The sequence below is a fragment of the Elephantulus edwardii genome, unplaced genomic scaffold (genome assembly GCF_000299155.1).
Source record: "Elephantulus edwardii isolate Elephantulus edwardi_28Jun2011 unplaced genomic scaffold, EleEdw1.0 scaffold00094, whole genome shotgun sequence".
Taxonomy (NCBI): Eukaryota; Metazoa; Chordata; class Mammalia; order Macroscelidea; family Macroscelididae; genus Elephantulus; species Elephantulus edwardii.
Genome location: NW_006399844.1, coordinates 6603389 through 6630121, shown reverse-complemented (window position 1 = coordinate 6630121; position 26733 = coordinate 6603389). Strand labels below are relative to the sequence as shown.

Genomic DNA, 26733 nt, shown 5'->3' with positions numbered 1-26733 from the left:
AGATCAGGGGCCTTGTTATATCTGCACGTGGGTCAGGTGGATGTCCCCTGCCACTTCCAGGTTGTTGATGGCTGGCAGGTTCTTAAGTCGGTGGTAGTATTCAAACAGGTGCTGGCCATCCACAGCCACCTTGAAGCTGCTGCTTTCACACTTGATCCACACCTGGACAGAGAAGCCACAGCATAAGCATTACACTCGAAAAGTCCTCAAACAAAATACAAGTTCCTGTCTCTTTCTGCCCCCTTCCCACCTTCCTCACTCATCAACTATTACCCCCACTGCCAACGTTCCAGCCACACTGTATTATCTGCTCTTCACAAGTCCTGTCACCTGCTCGCCATCCAGACCTTGGTCATTATCCATACCTATGTCATTATCCATATCTTCGTCATTATCCTTCTTTAGTTCCTATTTCATTTTCTTTGAGTATAAAACTGTGTCACTTTTAAATTTGATTCTATCTTAGTCAATCTATAAACCACATCTTGCCTTAGTCAGAAACTCCCAGAAAAAGAAGAACCCCTCACAAGTCAATACCAAAGAGCGCTCTGGTGACCTAGTGGTAAGACCCTGCACTGCAATCCCAAATTCATGCGGTTCGAATCCACGAGCTGCTTCATGGGAGAAGGATGGGCAACCTCCTCCCGTGTGATTAACTGCTTCTGAACACCTGCTGGAGCGTCCAGCTGTGGGTCGGTTCTGATTTGATAGGACTCAACAACAACAACCTTAGCCACTACATTGGAATAATTAAAAATAAACAAAATTCATAAAATATAACTTTCATTTGACTTTGACTGTTAATACAGAAACAGAGCATGAGGGGAGAGTGGCTGAGGGTTTGGGGCACTGCACATAATCTGGGCCTAGCGTTCCCATTGGTTGTTTACCACGATGTGTACAAGAGCCTACCCTTGTGTTTGTGTGGTGACGAAGATCATTGCTGGCTCTCCTGGCAATAGAATCTCCTGCCTATTAATAGAACTCGTTCTTGTCTAGCAGCTGCTCATGTCGGAACCAATCAGTTACATGCTGATGTAGCAAGAGTTAGATTTGTGAGTCTACCTCACCTCTTGTTTAGTAGATAGAAACAGTGTACCCCCAGGAGATCGGCCAAGATAAGGAATTTCAGTTACAAGGGAGGGAACTATAAGCAAGAGGCACCAAAGAGAGTCGAGGTGATGGAAGTCTCAGTTTAAACGCCCTTAGGCACCTTCCTGAACTGATTTCTGGACAGCACATTCTCGGGCAATGGAACTAGCACCAATTTCAATTTCATTTCCGGGTGGTTCCCTCTCACCGGAGCACTTAATTTTCCTTGCATCTTCTCTGCTTGGAATGCATGCATTTTTGTTTTTAGACAACTGACTGGTAACTCTGTTTTGTTGATGCCCTAAAGCACGTGTTCATCTTGCTTATTGGGTATTTTGTGCCTGATTCTAAGCACGTTACACATATTACCGCATTTAATCCTTACAACTCTTTATTAGTTGAGATATTATTGTTTAATCCCATTTTGCAGATGATGAAACTGAGACACAGAGCCATTAAAGCACTTGCCCAAGGGCACACACTATCTATAAATCAAAGGATATTGTTCTCTGGTCTGTAGTCTTCCAATGGAAACCTCTGACTCTATTAAAATTCAAACCATTTTCTACATCCTCAAGGCCTTATACCAGTCATTCCCAACTCTGTGTATGTTGTTGTTGTTGTGAGATGTCATAAAGTTTACTACAACTTGAATCAACCCTATGAACAATAGTTTACAGGCACTATTAGAGAACTTTGGCCCATCCTGCATGAACTTCATGATTTCTGCCATGCTCAAGCCTTTTGTCAAAGACATTGTGTCAATCCGTCTTGTTGGGGGTCTTCTTCTCTTCCACTGACCTTTCCCAGCATAATGTCTCTTTCCAAGGATCAGCCCCTCCTGACAACATGCCCCAAGCATATGAGACGAAGTGTCACAATCCTTGACACTATGGAGTACCCTGGTTGCAGTTCCTCCAAGACAGATTTGTTTGTTCTTTTGGCAATCCATGGGATATTCCATACTCTTTGTCAATACCACAAATCAAAGGCATCGTGTTCTCTTCTGTTGTTATTCATTAGGAAGCAACTGAAAATACCATGGCTTAGATCAGGTGCACCTTAGTCTTTAAGTTAACATCCTTGCTCTTTGGTACAGCATTTTTTCCCAATGCAACATATATTTTGATGTCTTGACTGCTGCTGCCATGGATATTGATTGTGGATAAAAGTAAATCATTGACAACCTCAACTCTTTCTTCCCAGTGAGGATTCTTGCTTTCTTGATGTTGAGATATAATCCATGTTGAAGGCTGTAGCCTTTGATCTTTGCAGTGTTTCAAGGCTTCACTTCCTGCAAACAAGGTTGTGTCATCTGTGTAGGCAGGCTGTTGATGAATCTTCCCCCAATCCTGATGCCACTTTCTTTTTCACATATTCCAGCTCCCTGATTGATTTGCTCAACAAATAGATTGACTACATATTGACAACCCTGACACTCACCTTTCCTGATTTTAAACCATGCAGTGCTTTTTCAGTCTAGTTGCATAATATTGGCATATTCTATAAATATCCAGGCTCTCTCTCTGCTCTGGACCATGATGCAGGTATTGGTTGGTTTTGCTCTTTTAAGCTCCCTTGTCATCTGAATAAATCACCGGGGTTGAGAACACCTGTTCTGTGTGAGCTGGGCCTCCAGCCTCCACAGTCGATACCACTGCATTCACTCTGTAACTTATAGCACCTGGCCTTGCCATTTCTTGACAGGTAATGCCCATGGCTCCCTTATTTGTATTGTCTGTTCTCTCTGTCCAGCTGGAATACTCTCCCACTCGCTCCTTGCTTGGCTGGCTTCTTCCCTCTGAGGCGTGGCAGCTCGGCCCTGGGACTCATTATTTCCCATAGTTCTGTGCTTTCTGCATAGCACCCGGCCCTATTTGCAGTTACCTTATTCTCCCATTTATTTCCTTTGTTCTTGTTCTGGTGCCTATGGAGTAGCTCTCCAAAGAATAGTTGATTGATTAATTCGTTGGATGACTAAGTGAGTGAACGAACAACTAACTCTTCATTGCCAGGTTTGATTAACTCATTCCTGGCTGTGTGACTTTAAGCAAGTAACTTGAATTTATAAATTTGTTTCTTCTGTAAAAAATTGGATACTACTCCAAAAATAATAGCAAAAGCATGAATAATATTTTTGTGGTTCCTGTGTACTTTTCCTCGAACTGTGATGGCAAAGAGTGCTGAATATCACATGGACTGCTAAAAGGGGGGGAAATGTCTTCAAAAACATGAAGCCAGGGTGCTCCTTGGAGACAAGGATGATGACACTTTGCCTGACATACTTCGGGCATCGTTAGAAGGGTCCAGGCCTTGGAAATAGACATCATGTTTGGAAAGGCAGAGGGTCAGCAAAGAAGAGGAAGACTCTCAATGAGATGGATTGACATGGCGACTCTACAGTGGGTCAGAGGTGGTCAGGGGTGGCACAGGGCGGGGTTCAGATTCATTGTTCATAGGGTCACTATGAGTCATAGTTTGCACCTAACAGCAACATGCGTTTTTCCAGGCTCAGTCCTTATCCGAATCTCAACGTAAACCCGGGCTTCCTCCCACCTCCCTTGATCCCGTGTGAGCCCCTCTGAGCTCCAGGCTGTAGTCCTTTTACCATGAAGCTCCTGCCACGGCCGAAGGGCATTGGTCTCGATAGGCTGCGCTCCTCAGGCCCCCAAGAACTGTTGATCTGAGAGTTGCGGACCACGGTATTCTCATCGAAGCGAGGGTTCAGGTGGAAGGCGATGTCACTCCCACAGCGCAGGTTGATATGGAATCTGCAGGTGGGAAGCTCACCTTGACCTTCTTGCCCACCGAGCTTCACAGCCCAGGCAGTCCCTCTCCTCTTCCTCAGCCCACCTGAGGCCAGGGTGGTGGCCACAATGGCCTTAGAGTTCTGTCATCCTCCAGAGTCCTGGTGTCCCAGCTTACCTCTGGGCATTGGGCAGGACGGTGCCTGAAATCATGACGGACTTGGACGGGTACAATCCACCCATGATGGTGGTGACGTAAGGCAGCATCTGTAAGAGGAAGGAATAGGTCAACCAGCAGCAGCCAGAGCCACTTCCGGCCACTGCGGGAAGAATTTGTACAGACGTCCACAATTGTGAACTTCCCAATGAACTTGGCAGTGAGCAATATCATTTAGAGAAAGCAATCCTCACTATCCTCTTCCAGTAAAAACCAAAGGAAACCTTCCCAGCATCCCTCAAAATGGCTTAAGCCATCATGAACAGATCTTGGAACACAAAGAGACATTTGGACTGAAAAAGCAAAACACTGTTTTAAAGTCAAAAGCTTCTTTCATTTGAAAGTCAAAAGTTTTATTCAACAGTCCTCTGACATACTTGTTTGGTTTTAGGAACTTTAGCTTTGAATTTGGGAGCACCAGCGGTTCATCCCGATGCTGCCTTGCACATCTTAACCTGCCTGAAACAAGCCTCCTCCCTCCCCAAGAAACCACTTACATAGGTTGCTGGGCTCGGGTACATCATAGCTGGGTTTGGGGCGGTCTGTTGAAAAGAGATCAGGAAATTCATTGAGGTTGTGTGCACACACAGGCAATTTGCATATTCTATTAGGGAAGCTGTGATGTGGGGCTGAGGTCAGGAGGCTTTCACGTGAACCCCTTGAGGTCATCTGTCCCTCCCCAGGAAGTCCCACTAGCTCCCCATTGATTTGCACAGACAAGAGCAGGACATGAAGTCAATAAGCCTGTGATCGTAGTGTCACCCCAGGACTTCTCTTCAAGGATACATAACCATAGAACCTAATGTTCAGGTGCTGGGACCACTACACCCCAATTACTCTGCTGGTCCCTAGAAGACCTGTCCTTTGGACTGCTGAATATGTCCATGCTGGTCCAGAACCTTTGTTATCCCAGTGAGAGGGAGAGAGTCTTCGCCACACTAGAGCAGAAGCCCCAGCCCCCAAAGGCCTCTGTCTTTCTTGTTAGACCATATTCTTCCAACTCCAGCAGCCAGGAAATCAAAAGATGAATTGCATTGGGAAAGTCTGTTATCAGGGACATCTCCAGAGTAAGAAGAACAACAATATCAGTCTGGAGACTAAGTGAGCCTGATACATGCCATGGTCTTTGTAATTACTTGCTATGCATCAGAAAGCTGGACAATGACTAAGGATGATAGAAGGAGAATTGATGCCTTTGAGCTGTGGTGCTGGAAAGAGTATTGAATATACCATGACTTGCTAGGACAACAAACAAGTTCGTCTTGGAAAGGGTGAAACCAGGCTGCTCTTTGGAAGCAAGAATTATGAAGCTTCATCTGACATACTTTGGGCATGTTGCAAGGAGGGACCAGTCCTTGGAGAGGGACATAATGCTTGGAAGTGTGGAGGGACAGCGCAAGAAAAACCCTCAATGAGATTGATTGACTCAATGACTGGGGTAATGGGGATAGTTGTGTCAGAGATAAGGTTGGCTCAGGAGAGATGGGTTCAGAGCTGTTGTACTGTTGCTGTGAGTGGCAGGCAACTTGACGGCACATAACAACAAAAACCAGGTCTCTGGGGATTCAGTCTTTGGTGGAGGAGGAAGTAATGAGCTATGAGACGATCAAAATTATCAGACTTACAGGGAAGATGCCCGCATTAGCATGAAACACTGGTGGAAGAGCACTGTTCATGATATGGAAGTTATTTTGCTTCTGGAAAAAAAGAAATTGGGGTATTAACAAGTTCTCACTACCGCTTGCCAGCCACCAGAGGGCGCACGAGAGGCGACTGCCGCTTTCTAGTGTTAACCCCATTTCCTAACCAGACTTTGAAAAGTGAGTAGACATGTTTCTTCTCTGAAAGCAATGAGGAAAAAGTACTCTCAAGGAAGCCTACTTGGACCTGTGGCGCTCGGGTCACCTCCAGATATACTTAAGGCTGTGGAACCTGAGGAGAAGGCACTGAGGGCTGGGGGAGGAATATTTCTCCTGGCTCTCCCAGAGACAGAAGGACCAGACTTGTCTATATGTATTGGCCCCACTAGACTCAGAGACAAAACCAGGTCATATTTGAACCATGAGATGGGACCCATCATTTTCTGAATCTCTACTGCATGCCAGACTCTGTCTGGGCTTTTGTGCTTTGCAATAGGGGATGCATTGTTAACTCTGGTTTTACTGGTAATATAGCCAGACTCAGAAAGGTTAAGCTCTCGCCCACACTCTCTCAGGTTGTAACTGGTAAGATTCAATGTGGCACCTAGTTCTGCCTGATGGAGTCCTCCACACCCTATATCCCTCCTCACCAAGAAGGGCCCAAGTTAGCTGCTCCTTAAAGGCTCCCTAGGGCTTCTTGTTGTTACTATGTTCTGTTGTTGAGGCAAAACCAAACGGCATAGCTGAGCCTCCAGCAGATTTTTCAGAGGTGGTAATTAACACAGGAGGAGGGTGTCCTCTTTCTCCTGCAGAGCAGCTGGTGAATTCAAACCGTGTGCCTTTGAGTCGGCAGCACAATTCCTTACCCTTACGTCATCTGAGTGGGCCCAGTGCTGAGGTCAGTGTGGCACAGCGCAGGGGTGCCATCTGTACCATGACAGGGCACAAGAAGTCTAGAAGAATAGGACCTTCTTCTCCCTGGTCTCCACTGCTTCGGTGGTCAAAGAAGGGCGGGCCCTACACCAATTCCTGTCTTACATCCAGCCACACTCAACAAACTATTCTTGTCTGCTCCTTTTCCTTTCTACCTGCCCTTCTTATACAAATAGCATTCCCCATCCATCTGAGTCCTTAGTGAGTATTATGTACTGTGCAAAGTGCTGGGGGTAGAAAAATTAACACGTCACCCTCCCACTTCTCAAAGGTTTTGTGGGCACAGGAAAGGTGAGTGGGGGTGGTTGGAGGAACACAGACGTGTTGACACAATGATGATGCAATGCAAGGCAGTATGGGACTGGCGTAGAAACACAAAGTCCAAGGGGGATACAAGACAGTGTATCCAGCAATCTGGGCAGGGAAACCTCTACACAGGTGCGACATGTAGACAGAACATTGAATGTGATGCGAGGTGAGACGGACAAAGGGGGTTTGGGTAGAGGTCAGCGCGCGCAGACGCCTGACGCCTGAGAGTGTTTGTGAGCAGTGGGGGCTGGTATGCTCAGGGCTGGGAGGTGGACAGGAGCAGGACTGAGAAAAATGTGCCCTGCTGGGGAATTTGGGCTTTATTTGGAAGACTTGGGGGTACTAAGGCTTTTAAATGGAGAGTGAATATGATCAAATTTGCTTATGGCAAGTGGAAGTGGGAAATGAGATTATCAGGTCCCCTGAGCCAAAACTGTGACTTCACAGAGGGAGTGAGTAGGAGCCAAGGACGAGTCCCAGGCCCCCAGCTCTGAGTGCCTGGTGGGGGGAGATGGGGAACTGCTGAGTGGGCATGGGTCCTAGTGACCTGTGGTTGGAAGCTGCCCCACAGACCCTGTGTCCTGTCCTGCCCTGCCACCGCCCCTGGGGCTCTGGGCCTCGCTCACAATCGGTTTGCGTCCCCGGGGCCTGTGCTGGGGATAGGCAGGCTGCGCGCACTGTGTTGTGGAGAAGACAGGCTGGACAAGGATTGCACGGTGATTCTGTTAAAATAAAAAGCATCGCAGTGGGGGAAGACATATTAATAGAGACAAGGAGGAGGGGAAAGACAGGGTCAGGTGAAAAGGGAGCAGGGCAGACAGATGGGGCAGGGAGGGGTGGAGGGTGGGGGCAAGTTAGCAGCTGTCAGCATCTCCCCTTCTCCCACCTCATGTGGGGAGACAGTGGCCAGAGAAGGAGGATGAGGACCACAGGCACAGGAGCCCACATGTGACATGAGCTTGCGGTGTGTTTCATTCATCCCAGCGTGCAGCTCACATGTCAAAAGACACATCAGCAAGTCTAATCCAGTCTAAGAGTGGGGGCCCAGCGCACCCCAATCATTCTATTTTCCACAACAAAGCATTGATCCAGATGTCCCTGTAGTGTCTCCAGACCTTTTAGATGTTGACAACACATTCCAAATGTGTAAAACATAATAGGGTCAAATAGTCCCATCTATGAGGCCACTTTGTGACCTCCAACACACTGTGTCACAGAAGCCACACAGGGTCCCTGAGGAGGACAATGATGCTCGCTCTACATCTGAGGACACTGAGGCTGCGACAGGCCAGTCCACTCATCTAAAATCCCACAGCCACTCAGAATGGCCCAGCTGGGCTATTGAACAGAGTTCAGTCTGATTCCCTAACCTGGGATCTTTCTGGAATCCCACTGCCTCTTCACCAGGGGAGCTGAGAGAGCTGGGGAGCAGAGAAAACAGACAGATATGTGGCTGGGGAGCCTGTGGGGAGAGCCCAACAGATGACATTCAGAAGAGAAGAGGGAGGGTGGGCAAATCACCCGGGTACCCAAATCATCAAAGTACCCAAATCACCAGAGTATCCAAGTCACCAGGGTACCCAAATAACCAGGGTACCCAAACCATCAGAGTACCCAAATATCCGGGGTACCCAAATCACAGAGTACTCAAATCACTGGGGTACCCAAATCATCAGAGTACCCAAGTCACCGGGGTATCCAAGTCACCGGGGTACCCAAATCACCAGGGTACCCAAATAACTGGGGTACCCAAATCAACAGAGTACCCAAATAACCAGGGTACACAAATCATCAGAGTACCCAAATCACTGGGGTACCCAAATCATGGAGTACTCAAATCACTGGGGTACCCAAATTATCAAAGTATCCAAATCATCAGGGTACCCAAATTGCCAGGGCAGAGATTAAGCTGGTCCCTAGGGGCCCACCCAACAGAGCCCAGACCCAGCTAGACTGTGCGCAGCTCCCCTTCCGCTGCTCCAGCTGGTGTCAATGGCTGGGCTGACCTGGAACTCGATGGAGGAAATCTGCACACTCCCGGTGATGGAGATGGTGTCCACGCGGTGGAAGGGTACTCGGTGTGCGTACTGCATGAAATGGCTCCCGTTCACCGTCACCTGCCAAAGGAGTGGATATTTCAGGAGAGGAAGCCCAGGCCAGGTGCAGGAGCACACCTGAGCTCCCCGCTCACCTCGTTTCTTTAAATTAAACCCTTCGGTGTGTTTTCACATCCATCCTGTGCAAGTTATAGGAACGTGTGTGGGATTCATTCAAAACACATCCAAACCAAATCTCTCCTTGACTTCAGTGAGTTCTTGCAGTGTCCTTGGTGACTTATTGTGGCTGACTTGCCTCCCTCAGTGTAGTTCTTCTGGGCCGTCATTTTCCAATGCACCACCACTGTTGTTATGAGTCTGGCTATGCCTGTGAACACCAGATCTGAACCCTGCCCTGTCCTGTGCCGTCCTCATCTCCTCTGACACACTTGAGATCCTCGCTGCAATCACTATGTCAGTCCATCTCACCAGGGTCTTCCTCTCTTTCCCTGACCTTTCACCTTTCCAAGCTTGATGACTTTTCCCAAGGAATAGCCCCTCTTAACAAAACGGCCAAAGCATATGATACAGTTTCACTATCCTGGCCTCTAGGAAGCATCCTGGTTGCACTTTTCCCCAGCACTTCTTGTGGCGGTTGTTGTTAGGTGCTATCAAGTTGAATATGACTCATAGCGGCCCTGTGAATTGCCAGCCTGAACCATGCCCTGTCCTGTGTCATCCTCATCCTCTCTGATACACTAGAGCCCATTGCTGAAGTCACCCTGCTAATCCATCTCATTGGAGGTCTCCTTTGCTACTCTCCATCTTTCAAAGTATGATGTCCCTTGCCAAAGAATAACCTCACCACCAGTAGGAGTCTTTAAAAAAAAACACACAAACAACAAAAACATTTCAGAACTCAGAACCAACTCATAGCTGACCCTCCAGTGAGTTTCCAAAGTGACAAATCACACGGGAAGAGGTTGACTTTCTGCCATGGGGTCACTGGCAGCTTCAAAGCAGCAGAAGGCACAGTCTTTGGGGTAGCTGTGAAACATCTTATAGACCATGCCACCAAAGGTCCCTGCCATAGGAGTGTGATTAGAGCAGCCAGCTTGCTCAGCTGCTAACCAAAGGTTGGAGGCTCATGGGCACAAGTCCACCTCAGGCACCTCAGAAGAAAGGCCTGGCAATCTACTGCCAAACAACCACCCGCTGAGGACCCATGGAGCACAGTGCTGCTCAGACGCACTCGAGGTCTCCATGAGTTGGAGTCCATGCAGCAGCAACGTCTTGTTTGGTTTGCACAAGACAGAAAGCAGCGAGGTGAGCTCTCAAGTGCTAAGGTTCTGAGCAGCAGCAGCAGGTGCACCTGTGGATGCAGGTGAACGTGTGCAAGGACTTCACAGGGCACTGGCTGGAGTATTGTGGGGTTTCTGCTTGGACGGTGTTGCTTCTGCGTGACTTCAATGAATGTGAGTATTTAAAGGGCAGTTGCTCAATCTGGTGGGACTAAAGTGCTGGGAGCCTGGGGATGGGATGGGATAGGATGAGATGGGATGAGAAAGAAGAGGCTTCATGCTCACCTGGAAGTATGAGCTCTGCACCAGGAAGCTGATCTGAAAGTACTGCCCCATCTGGAAAGGCATTTGCATCTTCCTCTCCTCAGGCCCCCAGGATCCATTCTGTTTGGTATTGCAGACCACATATCCGTTCTGTTCAAAGCGAGGGTTGAAGTGGAAGGCAATGTCATGGTCGTTGAACCCAGTCTGAAAGTTCACAGCAAACCTAGGCCAAGAGAAATCAAAATAGTCTTCTTTTCTAAATTTGGTTCTTAAGAATTGTGTTTGTGTGAAAGTTTACAAATCAGTGTATTTTCACCCATTTATTATTTTGTTTTATACCATTAATTACAATTGATTAATCTAACTAATTACACTGTCTAATCAATTGGCAGCACCATGATGGATGGGAAAGAGATGGAGGTTTTTAAGAAATACAGCTTGCTGAGTCAAGTATCTCAGTCACAAAAGGACAAACACTGCATAGTGCCACTGCTGCAGAGTGGGACTGACATCAGGGTTGGGATAAAAATGAGAAAAACTGGATAAATGTGTATACTGCATTGAAATACATGAGGGAAAGAAAAGGTTAAAAGAGAGATGTGATAGGGTATTATGGTTATCATAAGAGTCTAGAATGAAGGATGCCTAGTAGAGTGTACTCAAGGCGGGGGTGGGGGGCATTGTATACCAATGAAGGAATTTTTCTTTTACTTTTCAAAGAGAGGAGTGAACTGGGGTGGGGAAGGGGTGGACAGAGAGAAAAGTGAAACAATGAATGAATGGAAATCCAAAATCTCTGTAAATATTCATTAAAATTAATAATTTTTTTTTAAAAAGAGAGAGATACAGTTTTCTCAGCTCTACAATCAATGCTTTTGGCACCAGCAGTCAGGAAATCAAAATGTGAACTGCATTTGGTAAATCTCCTGAGAGTTGAGAAGCAACGATGTCAGTCTAGAGACTAGGTGTGCCTGATCCAGGCCATGGTCTTCACAATTATTTGCCGTGCATCAGAGAGCTGGATAATGAGTAAAGATGGTAGAAGAAGAATTGATGCCTTTGTGCTGTGATGCTGGAGAAGAATATTGAACATACCATGGACCACCAAGAAAAGAAAAGAAATAGGTCTGTCTTGGGGAGAGTGAAACTAGGTTTCTCCTGTGAGTATAGGATTTTGAAGCTCCTTCTCACATACTTTGGGCATGTGGCTAAGAGAGACCAATCCTTGGAGAAGGGCATCATGTTCAGAAAGTGGAGGGACAGCGCAGGAGAGGAAGACCCCGGATGAGATGCATTGATACAGTAACAATGGCAATGGGGGTAGGTATATTTGAATCAGTGAGACTGGCTCAGGACAGGGTAGGCTTCACAGCTATCATACATAGGGTTTCCCTGAGTTGCAGGCAAGTTGACAGCACACAACAGCAACAACAACAACCAACAATCAAAATTCAAGATACTGTGAAGGAATTGGCAAGAAACAAGGCCCCAGGACAATTAATTTATATATTTCAACAAACAGACAAAACCCCAGATATGCCCACTAAGTTATGTCAAGAAACCTGGAGGACAACTACCTGGACAACTGACTGGAAAAAATCCATATTTATTCCCATTCCAAAAAAATCTTGCTGAAGATTATACAACAGAGACTGGAACCATAAATCGACAGAGAACTGATAGAGATATAAGCAAGGCTTAGAAGAATGGGAGAAGAATGGGAATTCCAGAACACTTGATTGTGCTCATATGAAGCCTATATCTAGACCAGAAGCTGTTCATTTGAACAAAGAAAGGGAACACTGCATGGCTCAAAATCTAGAAAGGACTGCAACAGGGATATATCTTTTCTCCATACTTTTTCAGTCTCTATGCGGAACAGATCAGTCAGGAGGTTGAATTTTATGAAGAAGAGTGTGGCATCAGGATTGGTGGATGACTCATCAACAACCCGTGTTATGCAGATGACAAAACTTTGCTTGCCGGAAACTGAAGAGCATGTGAAGTGTTTGCTGCACAAAGTCAAGACTGTAGCCTTCTGTATGGACTGCATCTCAACATGGAAAAAAAAAGATCCTCACCACCTTGGTGGTATTATGACAGATGGGGAAAAGATTGCGGTTGTTAACAATGTCATCTTGCTTAGATCCACAATCAACCTCTTGGCACCAGCAGTCAGGAAATTAAAAAAAAAAAAAAAAAAGAGTTGCTTTGGAAAAATCTGCTGTCAGGGATTTCTCCAGGGTGCTAAAGAGCGAAAATGTCAGTCTAGAGACTAAGGTGCACAGGATCCAGGCCATGGTTCTCAATTGTTTGCTATGGTTCTGAGAGCAGGACTGTGAATACGGGGGACAGAAGAAGAATCGATGCCTTTAAGAGGTGGTGCTGGAGAAGAGTACTGAACATACGATAGACTACCAAGAGAACAAACAGGTCTGTCCTGGAAAGGGTGAAACCAGATTGCTTCTTGGAGGCAAGGATTTTGAAATTCTGTCTCACACACCTTGGGAATATTCTCTTTTTTTGTTGCCACACAACTTTGGAAATTCTTACCCCTGAGAAGGAAAAGAGCAAAAACTCCAAAGTGAAGCAGTACGGGTCAGAACTGATTCTGTCAGGCAGGACAGAAGGGGACAGGTCTTCTTGTGCTGGGGGTTGAGGGAAGGCGAGAAAGAGGAGTAGAAATTCAGAAGGTGTTCTTAACTCCCTCGCATCCTCATAGTCCAACCTAGAGGCTAGTGAGGAAGTGGGTGTTGGGGTTGCTGGTGCCTCATTTTCCTGAGTGGGTATCCAAGGCTTTCAGAGAAGTCCATGAAACTGATCACCTCAGCAGGGAAGACATCTAAGATCATCTTGGCTGAGTTCAAGTACAGCTGAACCTGGGAATGGTGTGATAGGAATCCAGAGGGTTCCAGGGTATTTAAAAAGGATAAGAAAGATATCTGGGGTTGAGACAGAGATGCTTCTGAGAGAGAGTCATATGTCCCAAAGGGCTGCAGAGGCCCCCACAGAGCACCTGACCATTAGTCTGAGGAGAAACTCTGCTTCAGTTGGTGAGGACAGCCTAAAGGTCTGTGGGCCCTTTGGCCTTTTAGTGGATGTGAGGGGCTCTTCCCAGGGCCTCACAACCCATCTCAGAAAGAAGGAAAGAGATGTGAAATAGCACTAAATATTTGTCTTTTGCATGTGGAGTCCCTGGGCTAATGCACTCTCATTAACCAAAAAGCTGAAGAATCAAGTCCGCCCAAGCCACCTTGGAAAAGAATCATGGATAGATCTACTTCTGGAAGATCAGCTATTGATAACCCTATGGAAGTGAGAGGCTCACCATGGACACTCAGTCAGACCCACCAGGTGCCCCTCCACAACCAAGGCCTGAGACACAGAATGAAAGATGCAGATGCTATCAATGGAACACAGAACATCAAATGAAAGGATAATCAATTACTTTGAACACCACTTGGAGAAAGAAATCAATTGAGAATAGTGAACTAAGTGAGATATGGAGTGGAGCTCCATGTTAGTCAACCCAGGGCAATGCAGGCATTTTTAAGACAAAGCAGCTCTAAGCCCAGGTGAGACCACAGAGGCCGACTTCACCCAAGTCCCAACAGGAGGCAGAGAAGCTGTGTAGATACACTGCAGTGAGCTAAGGTGGGCAGGACATGAATCAGACCTATGAATGGAAGGTTCAGGAAAGAAAGTGAAGGCTTCAGAGATCTTGATGTACACAGAGCAGGGAGGAAGTCAGGAGCCAAGAACAGGCTGGACGGCAGAATGGTGAACACAGAGTAACAGTCCCATAAAGGTGGTCAGCAGGAGGTCCTCACCTGACCCATTGGAGTCCTGACCAGTGGAGAGAGAGTGTTCCCATATTCCCAGGTGCTCATCCTGACCCTTGACTGAATTCTCTCTGACTCATCTAGTGGTAGAGAAATGCTTCCAGGACACCAGCTGCCTGGCTTGACCCCTGACCAGGCACACATCCACCTCACTGAGTAGCAGGGGAGCATCTCTTGTGTTCCCAGTTGCTGCCTTAACCCTCATCCTCACCTGTTGAGTGGCAGGTGATCTTTCACACACTCTCAGTGACCTGCCCTAACCCCTGCCAGAGACCATCCAGCCCCGTCAAGTGGAGAACATTCTAGTGCTCCATTCATTCCCACGTCCATCCTGATCTACCAGCAACAACGGAGCAAACTCAAGTCCCTGCTCAACACATCCATGCCATCCTGCTAGACAGAAAGGGGGCATTACTGTAATCCCCACCCTGACCCATAGAACAGCAGGAGAACATTGCTTCACCTACGGCTGCCCACCTAACCCTTGTCCAAACTGCCCTAACTGCAAGTCCTCTTCCCTCAGGAGTAATCGTGGTGGTGGGGAGTGTTCCTATGATTCTGGCTTCCCCTCTTCACCTCTGTAGAAGCCCTAGCCATGAGCTTGAGAATTCTCATGCTCCTAAATGCATCCTCAAATTACATTCTTCCATTCTCCTGTTAAACAACAGGAGGCATCTTTTTGCATTACTGGCCACCTACAACACTCTCTGTCCACCACTCAGCAAATTACAAAGAGCACTCATTCTCACATTGCTGGACCAGTTGCCGAAAACGGACAGTGCCTAGTTAGCTCACCATAAGACATGAAACACGCTCAGAAGACAGCAGTGAGGGTTTGCCCTGCCCCGCACTGGGCCGGTCATCTGGAAACAGGTGAGTGCTCCAGAGTCACCAAAGAAATCATCAGCAAAGTCCACCTGACCCACTCACCCAAATGTACCAACCCAAGCCAAACAAAATGTTGAGATGAGGCAAACAATATATAATTAAAAAATGAAACAACAAATGCCTCAGAGGCAACAAATGTCAGAGTATATATAAAAACAAACAAACAAACAAAACAAAAAACAACAACAACAACAACACAGGACAAGATGGCTCCAGCAAATTAACAAAATAAAAGCATTTGTACAAAATAAAAACCTAGGGGAGCTCTGGTGGCCTAGTGGTAAAAAGCTGCACTGCAATCCCAGAGGTACACGGTTCGAATCCATCAGAAGCTCTGCCGGAGAAGGAGGAGCAATCTCCTCCTGTACCAGTCAGATCTGATTTGACGGTACATGCACACAAAATAGTAATAATAAAAAAACAAAAAAAAAGCAAAAATAAAAACCTAGAAAACTTTTCAGTGGAATAAATGGTACTGGAATGAGTGAATAAGAAATTCAAAGACTTGCATACAGGATTCTTGAAGAGATCAAGGAAAATACAGAGAAAATTCCAGAAGAACTCAGAAAAACCATCCAAAAATAAAATGGCTAAGTATACAATTAGAAACCATACAAAAACAATAACTAAAAATCTTGAAGATTCACATATTAGATCAGAGGTTGATGAAAATACATAAAATTATAATTGAATCAATAGAAGAATGAATTCGTGAAAAATTGGAAAATTCCTTGAAATAACTTATTTGTGATGAAGAAATAATGAAAGAATAATGAAGAAAACCTAAATAATGTGGGACATTATCAAGAGTAATAATCTACACGTGATTGAATTCCAGAACAAGGAGAGATTTTTTTTAAAAATGCATGGAAACAATTATTAAGTATTTACTCTTGGGGAGCTCTGGTGGCCTAGTGGCAAGAAGCTGTACTGAAATCCCAGAAGTGCACGGTTCAAATCCACCAAATTCTCTGCTGGAGAAGGGGGGACAATCTCCTCCTGTACCAGTCAGATCTGATTTGATGGTACATGCACAAAAAATAATAAAATAAAATTTAGAAAAAATTTACTTGTAGAAACTTTTAAAAATATCATTGAAGATTAGACTGCTTCCATCTAAGAAGCTCAAAGAAAATGTTTTTACATGGGAAGAGATCGTTTTTTATGATTATTAATGAAGAGAGGACATGGGATGGAAAATCACTAATCAAATTGCAGGCACATGAAAGTTTGGTGAGGGAGAAGACAATATACCAAATGGAGGATGTCACACAACATGACTAAGACAAAGGAAGACACTGAGAGGTCACACAAGCAAAATGCAACTATAGTAAATACAATTACATCTACAATCTGACAGTAAGCAATATGCAAATGGATAAACAAGTCATATGCCACTTGAACAGGTAGATCTAAAAGGAGGTACAGAAGTTCAAACACATGCACAGAGAGACTTGACACTGGATAGTTCTACATAAATTTGTGCTACAAATATATATAACAGACTATACAGAGGGTGCAATTAGGAAAATTCAGTCACCATCTGCTGGCAGGCTGATTAAGTAAGCAATAACATCTATGAGGAGTGTGCTTCTCAAAACATTCAGCTATAAAGACCCAAAGGGCACCATTGGCCCACAAGTAAAATTCAGAGGAGGGCACAAAGGGGCAGGAAAGATGTGCAAACGGAGATGAGGAGCCCAGGGTGGACGATGGAAGAATGCGAACCCAGGGAAGAGATTGCAGCTAATGTCACGAAACAATCTCTATATGCATTATAGAATCTGAAATGAATTAACTTTATAAACTTCTACCTAAACAACAACAATGAAAATTTTCAAGAGAGAAAATGCTCAGGAGCTCAGCTCTAGTCTGACATTCATTGGGTCGCCATGAGTTGAAATGACTTCACTGCAGCAGGCTCCAGTATTTTGTTTTAACTCGGTTTTCCCCCACAAAGATTTAGAAACTACAGGAGACTAAATTACTTTTGAAGGCAACTTGAAATCCTTTTACATCTGCAGAATGAGTGGCTCCAAAGTAAATAACAAGTACAGGAACTACAGGGAGCTCTGGTGGCCTCCTGGGCGGGGAGGGGGGGGAACACAGCCAACACCAAGGCAAGCGGTTCAAATCCACCAGCTGCTCAACATGCAATTTACAACCTCTGGAAACCCACTGGAGGGTCAGCTAGGAATCAGCTTCGACTCCATGGTAATGAGTTGAACTGAGTTGAGCTGAATGGAAGTTATATTTCATAACTCTGGATCATAGCATGCAAAGTTCAACTTTATATCATAATGATCTGTCTCTGGAGGTGGGGGAGGTCTAAGAGGCTGATTGCTTTCTTAAATTATGAGCTTCTTGCAGACCAGGAGCCTTGGGGGCCATTAACCTTAAAGTTTATTAACTTAATGGCACCCTGACATGTTTGGCACTGTGGAGTTGGGTCATGTGGTGTTGGCATTCCCAGACACCAGTGAGGGCACAGCACAGAGGCTGCTGGTTGAATGGACTAGAACTTCTAGGCTCTGTGGTTTGTTAAGGGTCAGGCTGGAGAGAAACAATTACGCCAAGTACCTGCCTCCAGGAGAGTAAATTACAGTCCCATTGACGGTGATCTGAAGTCCATCGTGAAGGCCTCCTTTGATAATCCCAGAGAAAGGGATGGCCTGCAGGGAAGAAAAGAGTAGAAACCAGTAAGTTTCTACTAAAAGAACAAGATTCTACCAAAAGAACAAGCAAACCTGTCTTGAACAAGGAATTGAGGTGCTTCTTGGTGGCAAGGATGGTGAAACATTTTACATACTTTGGGCATGTTGTCAAGAGGTGGCAATCTTTGGGAAAAGACATCACGCTGAGAAATGTAAAGAGTCAATAAAAGAGAGGAAGACTTTCAACAAGATAAATTTACACAGTGACTGCTACAAAGGGCTGGCCATGGGGAGATCATGAGGACGGCACAGGGCTGTGTGAGGTTTTGATCTGCTGTTCATACAATTGCTGTGAGTTGTATGTAGTCGAGTTAATGGCACCTACTAAGTCAGTGTGTGTGTTTCTATATGGGGTCTCTCAGCACTTGCTGATGACTGGTCTTTGTGTGTTGGGGACCATTGCTAAGGACACGGAATGGTCTACGGACAAGACCAATCAAGTGTCTCAGTCTCACAGTTCTTCCAATTATGTGAAGAAGTGGATACAAATTAAGTGAATTACACAAACGTTCTGGGCTTGTGAGCAGGACACATGACTCTTGAGAAGATGTGCAAAAGTTCATTTCCCTTGAAGGTCTGAGAGGAAGTCTTAGCAAACCAAGCCCACAGAGAGTTCACAGGAAGAGGGCCTTTGAGCAGGGGAAGTAGCACGTACACAGACCCTGCGATGGAGGGAACTAGGACGGTGATGGGAGCTGCTGAGTCCCACGGCTAGCTGCTAGCGAAGGTACCAGTGCCCTGCCCAGGAACTCAAGAGGCTCAAAGGATCAAAAGGACCCACCAGTCTATTCTGGAGGGTAGATCTTCTGCTCACCTGAGAAGGCCAAGAAGGCATTCTCACTGCCACCATAGAGAAATGGTGACCATGACCTTTACCCTCCCCGCCTCCCCTGGTAGCACCTCTTCTTGAGCTGTATGTGCCATGGGCTGCCCCTCCTTCATGTTCTTAGCAGCTTTCTTCATCCTGGGGTTGTTGTTGTTGTGGTTATGTGCTGTCGAGTCACTTGCGACTCTTAGCGACCCTATGTACAACAGCCCTAAACTCTGCTCTGTCCTAAGCTACACCCATCCCGATTATCCCAGTCACTGAATCAATCCACCTCATAGAGGGCCTTCCCCTCCTGCGCTGTCCCTCCACCCTCCCAAGCATGATGTCCCTCTCCAAGGACCGATCTCTCCTTACAACATGTCCAAAGTTTGTTAGACGGAGCCTCAGAATCTTTGCCTCCAAGGAGCCACCTGGTTTAACCCTCTCCAGGATGAATCTGTTTGTTTTCCTAGCAGTCCATGATACCCTCAATACTCTTCTCCTGCACCACAGCTCAAAGGCATCAATTCTCCTATCCTCCTTAGTCATTGTCCAACTCTGTGACGCATAACAAGTGATTGCAAAGACCATGGCCTGTATCAGACGCACCTTAGTCTCCAGAGAGACCCATTGCTCTTCAGTACTTTGGAGAGGTCCCTAACAAAAGACTTTCCCATCGCAATACGTCTTTTAATTTCCTGGCTACTGGTGCCAAGAGCGTTGACTGTGGGATAGTGTCTCGAAATCCTAGATCCACTGCTTGCCATCTGGGCAGCCTTGAGAAGTCAAGTTAACATCTCTTTGTCCCAGGCTGTAGGTAGCTGTGCTGCTGACCCAAAGGCAGCACCTCTCAGGCAGTTCAAATCCGCCAGCAGTAATATGGTAGAAGGACGGACAGTCTCCTCCTGGGTGAGCAATAGCCTCCTGAAAATGCCCTGGTGGGGGGGCTAGAAGTTGGTTCTAATTTGACTACAATGGGGTTGGTTTGGTTTGGTATTTTTTTTTCCCAATTGTCTCAGCTGACTCATCTATAACATAAGGACAAAGCACATCCTACTTTCCAGGATTGTTGTGATGGCTTAGTGAGGAAAAGTCTGTACAAGAGACTGCTACAGGGGAGCTCTGGTGGCCTAGTGGCAAGGAGCTGCAACTACAATCCCAGAGGCGAATGGTTCGAATCCACCAGATGCTCTGCCGGGTAAGGAGGGACAATCTCCTCCTGTACCAGTCAGATCTGATTTGATGGTACACACACACAAAAATAATAAAATAAAATTTTTTTTTAAAATTAAAAAAAAAAAAAGACTGCTACTACAAGAGAGCTCTAGTGGCCTAGTGGCAAGAAGCTGCGCTGCGATCCCAAAGGCTCATGGTTCAAATCCATCAGATGCTCCACTGGAGAAGGAGGGGTAATCTCCTGCGCCAGTCAGATCCAATTCAACAGTACACAACAAGGGAGGGGGGCAAAAAAGAGAGAGAGAGAGACTGTTACTTAGTAGGGACCCTTCACTCCCTCCTCTTTGGACTCTGCAAAATTTCCAAACTGGTTACATCACAACTTTCAAACCTTATCTCAGGGGATAAGGGATACCTTTTCTTCAGTGTGTTTTTACAACTTTCATGAAAACATGGTTCTATTTCTTAACTGGTTTTAACGTCGTTCATTTGCTCTCTAACAACGTCTATACGTCAGTTCCCTACAGATATGAAATACCTTCAGGAGCCAGGCCAGTAATATATGATGAATGAGAAGAGTCCAATAGGGAGTGGTGTGGACTATGACAAACTAACCTATTGCTCGTCTAAAAGAATAGTGTCCATAAATAAATAAAAAATAGTGCCCAGACAGCTTTAACCAACTATAGTTGTCCACATCCAGTGTTGGCTATCGTTTCAAATCAACTTGATGGCACCTAATAGCAACAACAACATCATCATACAATAGAAGCCCTGGTGGTAGAGTGGTTAAGCACATAACTGTTGACCGAAATGTTAGCACCATCTTGTCCATGGGAAAGAAGTGCAGCAATCTGCTTCTTAAATATTTGGAAGCCTAATGGGGTGGGTCTCCTCTGTTCTCCAGTGTTGCTATGAGTTGAGATTGGCTCCACGGGCTTTTTGTTGTTTTTTTTAAAAAAAACACATGGTTCAAATCCACCAGATGCTCTGCTGGAGAAGGAGGGACAATCTCCTCCTGTACCAGGCAGATCTGATTTGACGGTGCACACAAAAAAATAATAAAATAAATAAATAAAAACAAAACAAAACACACAAACAAAGTTCTTTCTTGCAATATTATATTAGTAAAGGACTAGGAACAATCTAAAAGTCCACAAATAGGAAAACATTGCAGTAGATTTTGACATTGCCATTGCTTTAAAAACAGGAAGAGGGAGTGCTTTAAGCACTAATATGGATTGAGGTCATTTGTATAAAAAATGGGTGGGACGGCATTCCTGTGTACCTATTCTATTCACAGCTAAAATATCTCTAGGAAAATTTATAAGACCCTGATAACACTGGGTGACTCCAAGAAGGGTCTGAAAATTAGACAGTGACTACCTTAAAGATGGCCACACCCTAACCCCCCAGAGTCCAGAACTACGTTAGTTTCTAAGGTAAGACAGACTGTGCAGATGTAGTTAAGTAATTTGAGATGTGGGGATTACGCTGAGTGATCCAGGTGATCTCAGCATAAGCACAAGGTTCCTAGAGAAGGAGGCAGGGGGATCACAGTCAGCAGGAGAGGTGATGGTGGAAGCTAGAGGAGTCTGAGCTTTGGAGGATGAGGCCACCAGCCAAGGAAAGCAGGCAGCCTCTAGGTGCCAGAAAAGACAAGGAAGTAAACTCTCCCATCGAGCCTCTAGAAAGAACACAGCCTTTCAAAGCCTCCCTGCCCCCTCCCCTAAGGACAAATCCTGTATAAGACCATTATTGTAGAAATAGAAAGCTAAATAGCAAAACATACATGAGGATCCAAGAGGGAGATGAGGGGAACACAGAGGTGAGGATGGGCAGGGGGGAAATTATAGGGTCGCACAACTTGATGGGTAGAGGGAGGGGTGGATAAGAAAAATGGGAAAGATCTGGTGTGAAAAACAATGTATACAAATTTTGTAAGTAAACCAGTATAAAATAAAAATTTTCTTTAAAACCAGCTACCTCTTTTTGAAAGGCTCTGATCTCCACATTTATGAGAGAATCACTTTGTGCTTGTAAGTACACTATTACATTTGTGAGAATTTGTTATGGCACCAATAGGAAGTTAATATGGAAGGGCATTGGAGAACTGGCAGAAGGATGAGTCAGGGTGAAGGCCTTTTTAAAAAAAATTATTTTATTATTTGTGTGTGTGTGTGTGTGTGTGTGTGTGTGTGTGTGTGTGTATGTACTGTCAAATCGGATCTTACTGGTACAGGAGGAGATTGTCCCTCCTTCTCCAGCAGAGCATCTGGTGGATTTGAACTGCGCACCTCTGGGATTGCAGTGCAGCTTCTTGCCACTAGGCCACCAGAGCTTGCCAATGAAGGGCATTTTTACTGGAAAACATTTTCCTTGTAGAATTTGAAACCCTTTGTCTGAGTAAGGTCTCTTAGCAGAAACCACTGGCGAGTTTCTTAGGTTTCCTAAGCAGAAAACCTTTGGGGAGTTACAGGGCATTGGGCCCTCAATGTTCTGACTTAACTTACCTTGCCTGTAAGAGGACTGCCTTCTGGCCTGAAGAATTTGGCTTCTGAGCCAAAGGATTGAAAAATAAAAACTAGTCACTAAAACAATAAAATGCCAGACTAAAGGAGCTTCAGATGCCATCTGAGGAGAACCAGAGAGAGGTAAACTGCCCACGGTGTTAAGTTCTAGTCCAAAAGTGCTCGCTAAGGTGCCAGCTGGATCTGTCCCATGTCCCCTAGCCCCTTCACACAAGTCTCGCATCAGGAGCCTCCACAGATCTATGGCACAGACATGGGTGGTGACTGGAAAGGAATAGGCCGGTCAGGGCCTGTGCTGACCTGGGTTCGAATGTGTGACCCTTGAAGCTTCTCTGCTCTCAGCCTTTGCTGCTGCGCGTCTTCTCAACCCACCACTCCAGCCCCTCAGAAAGCTGTCAGCCAAGGCCAGGAGAGGCCCCTACTATAGAATCTGCCCAGGACATAGTGACCACAAAAGCCTGCTAAACAGGGAGCTGTAGCTTCCTCGTTCTCCCATTATTCCTCCTCCGTAAATCGAGGCATGGTCCGTGGCTGCAGCTCATATACTTGGCAAGTGGCCTCCTCTCTTTGAGTCTCAGGTTTTCCACGTATGAAATGGGAACAATAAGCCTCACAGAGTTTACACAAGACCCTGCAGCGGGGCCTATGCACATACGGCAAAGCAGTACAGAGGCTGCCCTTTGCCCCCTGCCCTGCAGTGACACTCCTCACTCCTCTCACTCCTGACAACACTTTTGACCCAGTTTGCATGGTGACCTCTCCCTCACCCTTCAGGGTGCAGATACCTCCCTGGCCCCTCCCACTGCTCTTAAGGCTCACCCTACCCAGGAGCCCCAGGCTCCTTTTGAGTACTCCTTATTTACTCATTTGCTCCTGGGAAGTGGTCCAGGGTCATGACCATTTATTTCACAGATGTGGAAGCTGAGGCAGAGTGTGAAAGTAACTGACATGAGGTCACCCAGCTGATAAATAAGTGGACCCAGGACCTGGACCTAAAAAGGAGGCTTTTTCCAAAGTAGGCGTCCTCACCACTCTGCCTGTTGCTATTGCTTCTAGAAAGACACCTAGTTACTTCCCCTTTCACACAAATCAATCACCCTTTCTACTATTATGGTAGACTTCCTCTTCCAACCCTTCCCACAGGGAACTGAGTAATCAGCTGAGGTAGGATAAGCTCCAAGGGCTACTTTGAAGGACCTTAGAGTCAGCCCAGGTGGGAGAGTAATTTTTTCTGTACCAAGAGGTGCCAGAACTCGTCTACCTTTCTGACAGTCTCATACTAACCAGCTAGTCTTGTCTTGGAGCATCCTGTTTTCTTCCTAACAAGTGACCCCAGAGGAGCTGGTTTCAACCAGTTTTCTGGACCATGGGCTGAAACAACGCTCATGCCCTTGGTGGGCTGACTACTTTGAACAAATTGCCTGAGAAAGGATTCAAACCAGAGAACATCCCACAATAAGTGATGTCTTTTAACTCAGAAGCCTCTGCAAGAGATTCTATCTTGAGAACCAGCTGTGTGCCCATTTATCACAAGCTTGCCTATGCTAGTCTTTTCTCAGAATCCCCCACTTTCCTTCATGAATACACATGAAGACCCTGCCCACCAAATCCCTTTGTAAACCCCAAAGTTTCTTTGCTCAGAGAGCTGTGGTATGTGTTTTGTGCCCACCCCTCCCTCCACCCCTCCCCCATCTCCCTTCTTGAAGGTTTGTTTTTGTTTTGTCTTGTTTTTTAAATTTTATTTTATTATTTTTTATGTGTGTACCGTCAAATCAGATCTGACTGGTACAGGAGGAGATTGTCCCTCCTTCTCCAGCAGAACATCTGGTGGACTGCCACCAGAACTCCCTTCTTGAAGGTTTTTAAGAAATATTTTGCTTATTTGAAAAGTTTCTGTATCTTATTAGTCATTCTCATAAGTGAGAGAAAAACATCTGTCCCTTTGCAAAGCAGAGGGAGCTCTGGTGGCCTTAGTGATTAAGGAATTATGCTGTTGACTCAAAGGCAGATGGTTCTAATCCACCAGCTGCTACAAAGGGGAAAAATGGACAAATCATCAGAAGCCATTTACAGCCTCTGAAAACCTACTGGGGCGTTAGCTATGAGTCGATTCTGACTCTACTACAATTGTTTGTTTGTTTGTTTGTTTTAATTTTTTATTAGGATTTCCATTCATTCATTGTTGCACTTTTCTCCCCTCCCAACCTACCCCCCTAGTATACTACCCTCTTGGAAAAGTAAAACAAAAATTCTTTCATTGTTTTACAATCCCTCCCCCCAGGTCCACTCCACTATGCAGCCTTCCTTCTGGACTCCAGTCATGACAATAATACCTAATCACATATCCCTTTTAAACAGTTTTCTCCCTCATCTGTTTCAATGCTGTATACATTATTTATTCCATCTTTCTCAGTCTCCCCCCAACCCTGATGTCAGTCCTGTTTTACAACAGTGGCACCATGCAGTATTTGTCCTTTCGACTCCACTACAATGAACATTGTTATCTGTAAAGCAGAGAGCCTTCCCAGGCAATAATCCCTGTTTCTGAACAATCGTGGGAAGACTTTGAGGGCACAGAATTGTTGAGTCAGGATTGCCCTATCTTGTGCTTCTGCCCTTCTTGTGCTCCCTTTAAGAGGTCCCCCTCCCTGACATTCGCTAGTTCCTGCCACCCAAGAGTGACTTCCTCAGAGGCTCAGAGCTGCTTCCTTTGGCCATGGTGCCATCCAAGCCAGCCATCACCACCCCATCCCCAAGGCCCCAGACTCACGGGGTTGATATAAGGAGGCTGGAAACCAGAGAAATCCATCTTTCTGTGCCTTGGGTGTGGCTTCTGCTCTGCACAGAGACAGGCTGTCCTCTGCTCAGAGGGAGGACTTTTCCGTGAAACAGAAACTAAAGCTAATCAGTGGGGAGGAGCTGAGAAAAGGAGGAAGTGGGCCTAGAGAAAGAGAAAAGTAGACTCCTTGAGGGGGTAGGGATGGCGGAGGGGGCGTGGTAAGGACCTGGGGAGAGACAGAAGGTATCTGAAGTAGGCAAGTCCAACACATGCCCTGGGTGCCACCTGAGGGAGGACACCAATGAGCTGCTTTCTGTTTGTTGTTATTGTTGATTGCTGAACAAAAGACCTAATGACTTTTCATATCAATCGTCATTTCTCCAAGTTGACAGAGTTTCCAGAGGCATGTGTTTTAGGAAGTGGATGCCACTCCTGCTTCCAAACCTGTTTTACAACTGGGAGCTCCACCAAACAGTGTCCACAATGGGAAACCATTCTGGTATTTGATACCCCGATGGCACAAGGTTCAGCAACACAGCAAACCCAGGTTACTTCATACAGCACATTGACAAAGAGTGATGTACAAAGTGAAAGAGTGTTCCTCCAGATATAATAGCACTGGTCTCATTTAGCAGTGGTTACATGTTGTCAAGTCAAATATGACTCAGAGTAAGCTTTGCACAAAAGACCTGAACTCTGTTCTAGAACTAATATAATTTCTGTATATTTATAAATAGCTTCCTATTTACCAATACAGTTTTCATTACCAGCCCAGGAAGGTCATTCAACAATTTGAAACTATTTGCCTTAGGGATTATTTTCCATAGATACACCTCTGGGGAGGAGGAATTGGTTAATTCCAACCCCAATGAAGTTTTCTTTCTGTCTGTGGCCTTACACATTCCCACAAACTAAATTATATATGATTCATGTAGGTTTAAAAGCATCTGATCAGTGGATCTCTGGTGGCCTGGTAGCAAGAAGCTGCACTACAATCCCAGAGGTACAGAGTTTGAATCCACCAGATGCTCTGCCGGACAAGGAAGGGCAATACTGTACCAGTCAGATCCAATTTGACAGTACACACAGAAAAAATAATTTAAAAATTTATGTTTTGTTTTGGGTTTGTTTTTTTTTTTTAAAAAAAGAGCAAGCACCTGATCATATCTATTAGGCCAACAATCAAAATGGAGGTTGAAGCTCAACTCAGAAAATCCTATGTTAGGACTTTTCCCAAAACCAAAACTCAGAAATTCTCATATCAGGACTTTTCCCCAAACCAGAAAGTCCCAGAAACTTAATGCAACAATGAACTACTGCAACTCCAACTCATCTCACACACCCTCCCCACCCCAGGTGTACTAACCAATAAAGAAATAAAGCCCCATATAAGCTTTCTCAAACCCAACCCCCAGTGCTACTCCCATTGCTCAGTTGCCTGGTGCACAATAAACTG

The 26733-nt window shown here is 45.6% G+C and overlaps 1 protein-coding gene across 1 annotated transcript; it reads right to left on the bottom strand.

Moving 5' to 3' along the window:
• Positions 1–15: 15 nt before the first annotated feature.
• Positions 16–25307, bottom strand: LGALS9 (lectin, galactoside-binding, soluble, 9). Its single transcript, XM_006891071.1, has 8 exons — positions 25269–25307; positions 17850–17941; positions 10561–10762; positions 8945–9055; positions 7565–7660; positions 4018–4106; positions 3701–3863; positions 16–162 (listed from the first exon to the last, which is right to left on the bottom strand). Exons 1-8 carry the CDS (start codon positions 25305–25307, stop codon positions 16–18), a joined length of 939 nt encoding a protein of 312 aa, XP_006891133.1.
• Between the last annotated feature and the right edge of the window lie 1426 nt (positions 25308–26733).

Coding starts and splice junctions, on each gene's coding strand:
- LGALS9 (XM_006891071.1), bottom strand. CDS start 25,307: ATGGATTTCTCTGGTTTCCAGCCTCCTTATATCAACCCC. Junction 17,942..25,268: donor AGCCTCCTTATATCAACCCC/GTGAGTCTGGGG, acceptor TCTTCCCTGCAG/GCCATCCCTTTCTCTGGGAT. Junction 7,661..8,944: donor TTTCCTCCATCGAGTTCCAG/GTCAGCCCAGCC, acceptor TTATTTTAACAG/AATCACCGTGCAATCCTTGT.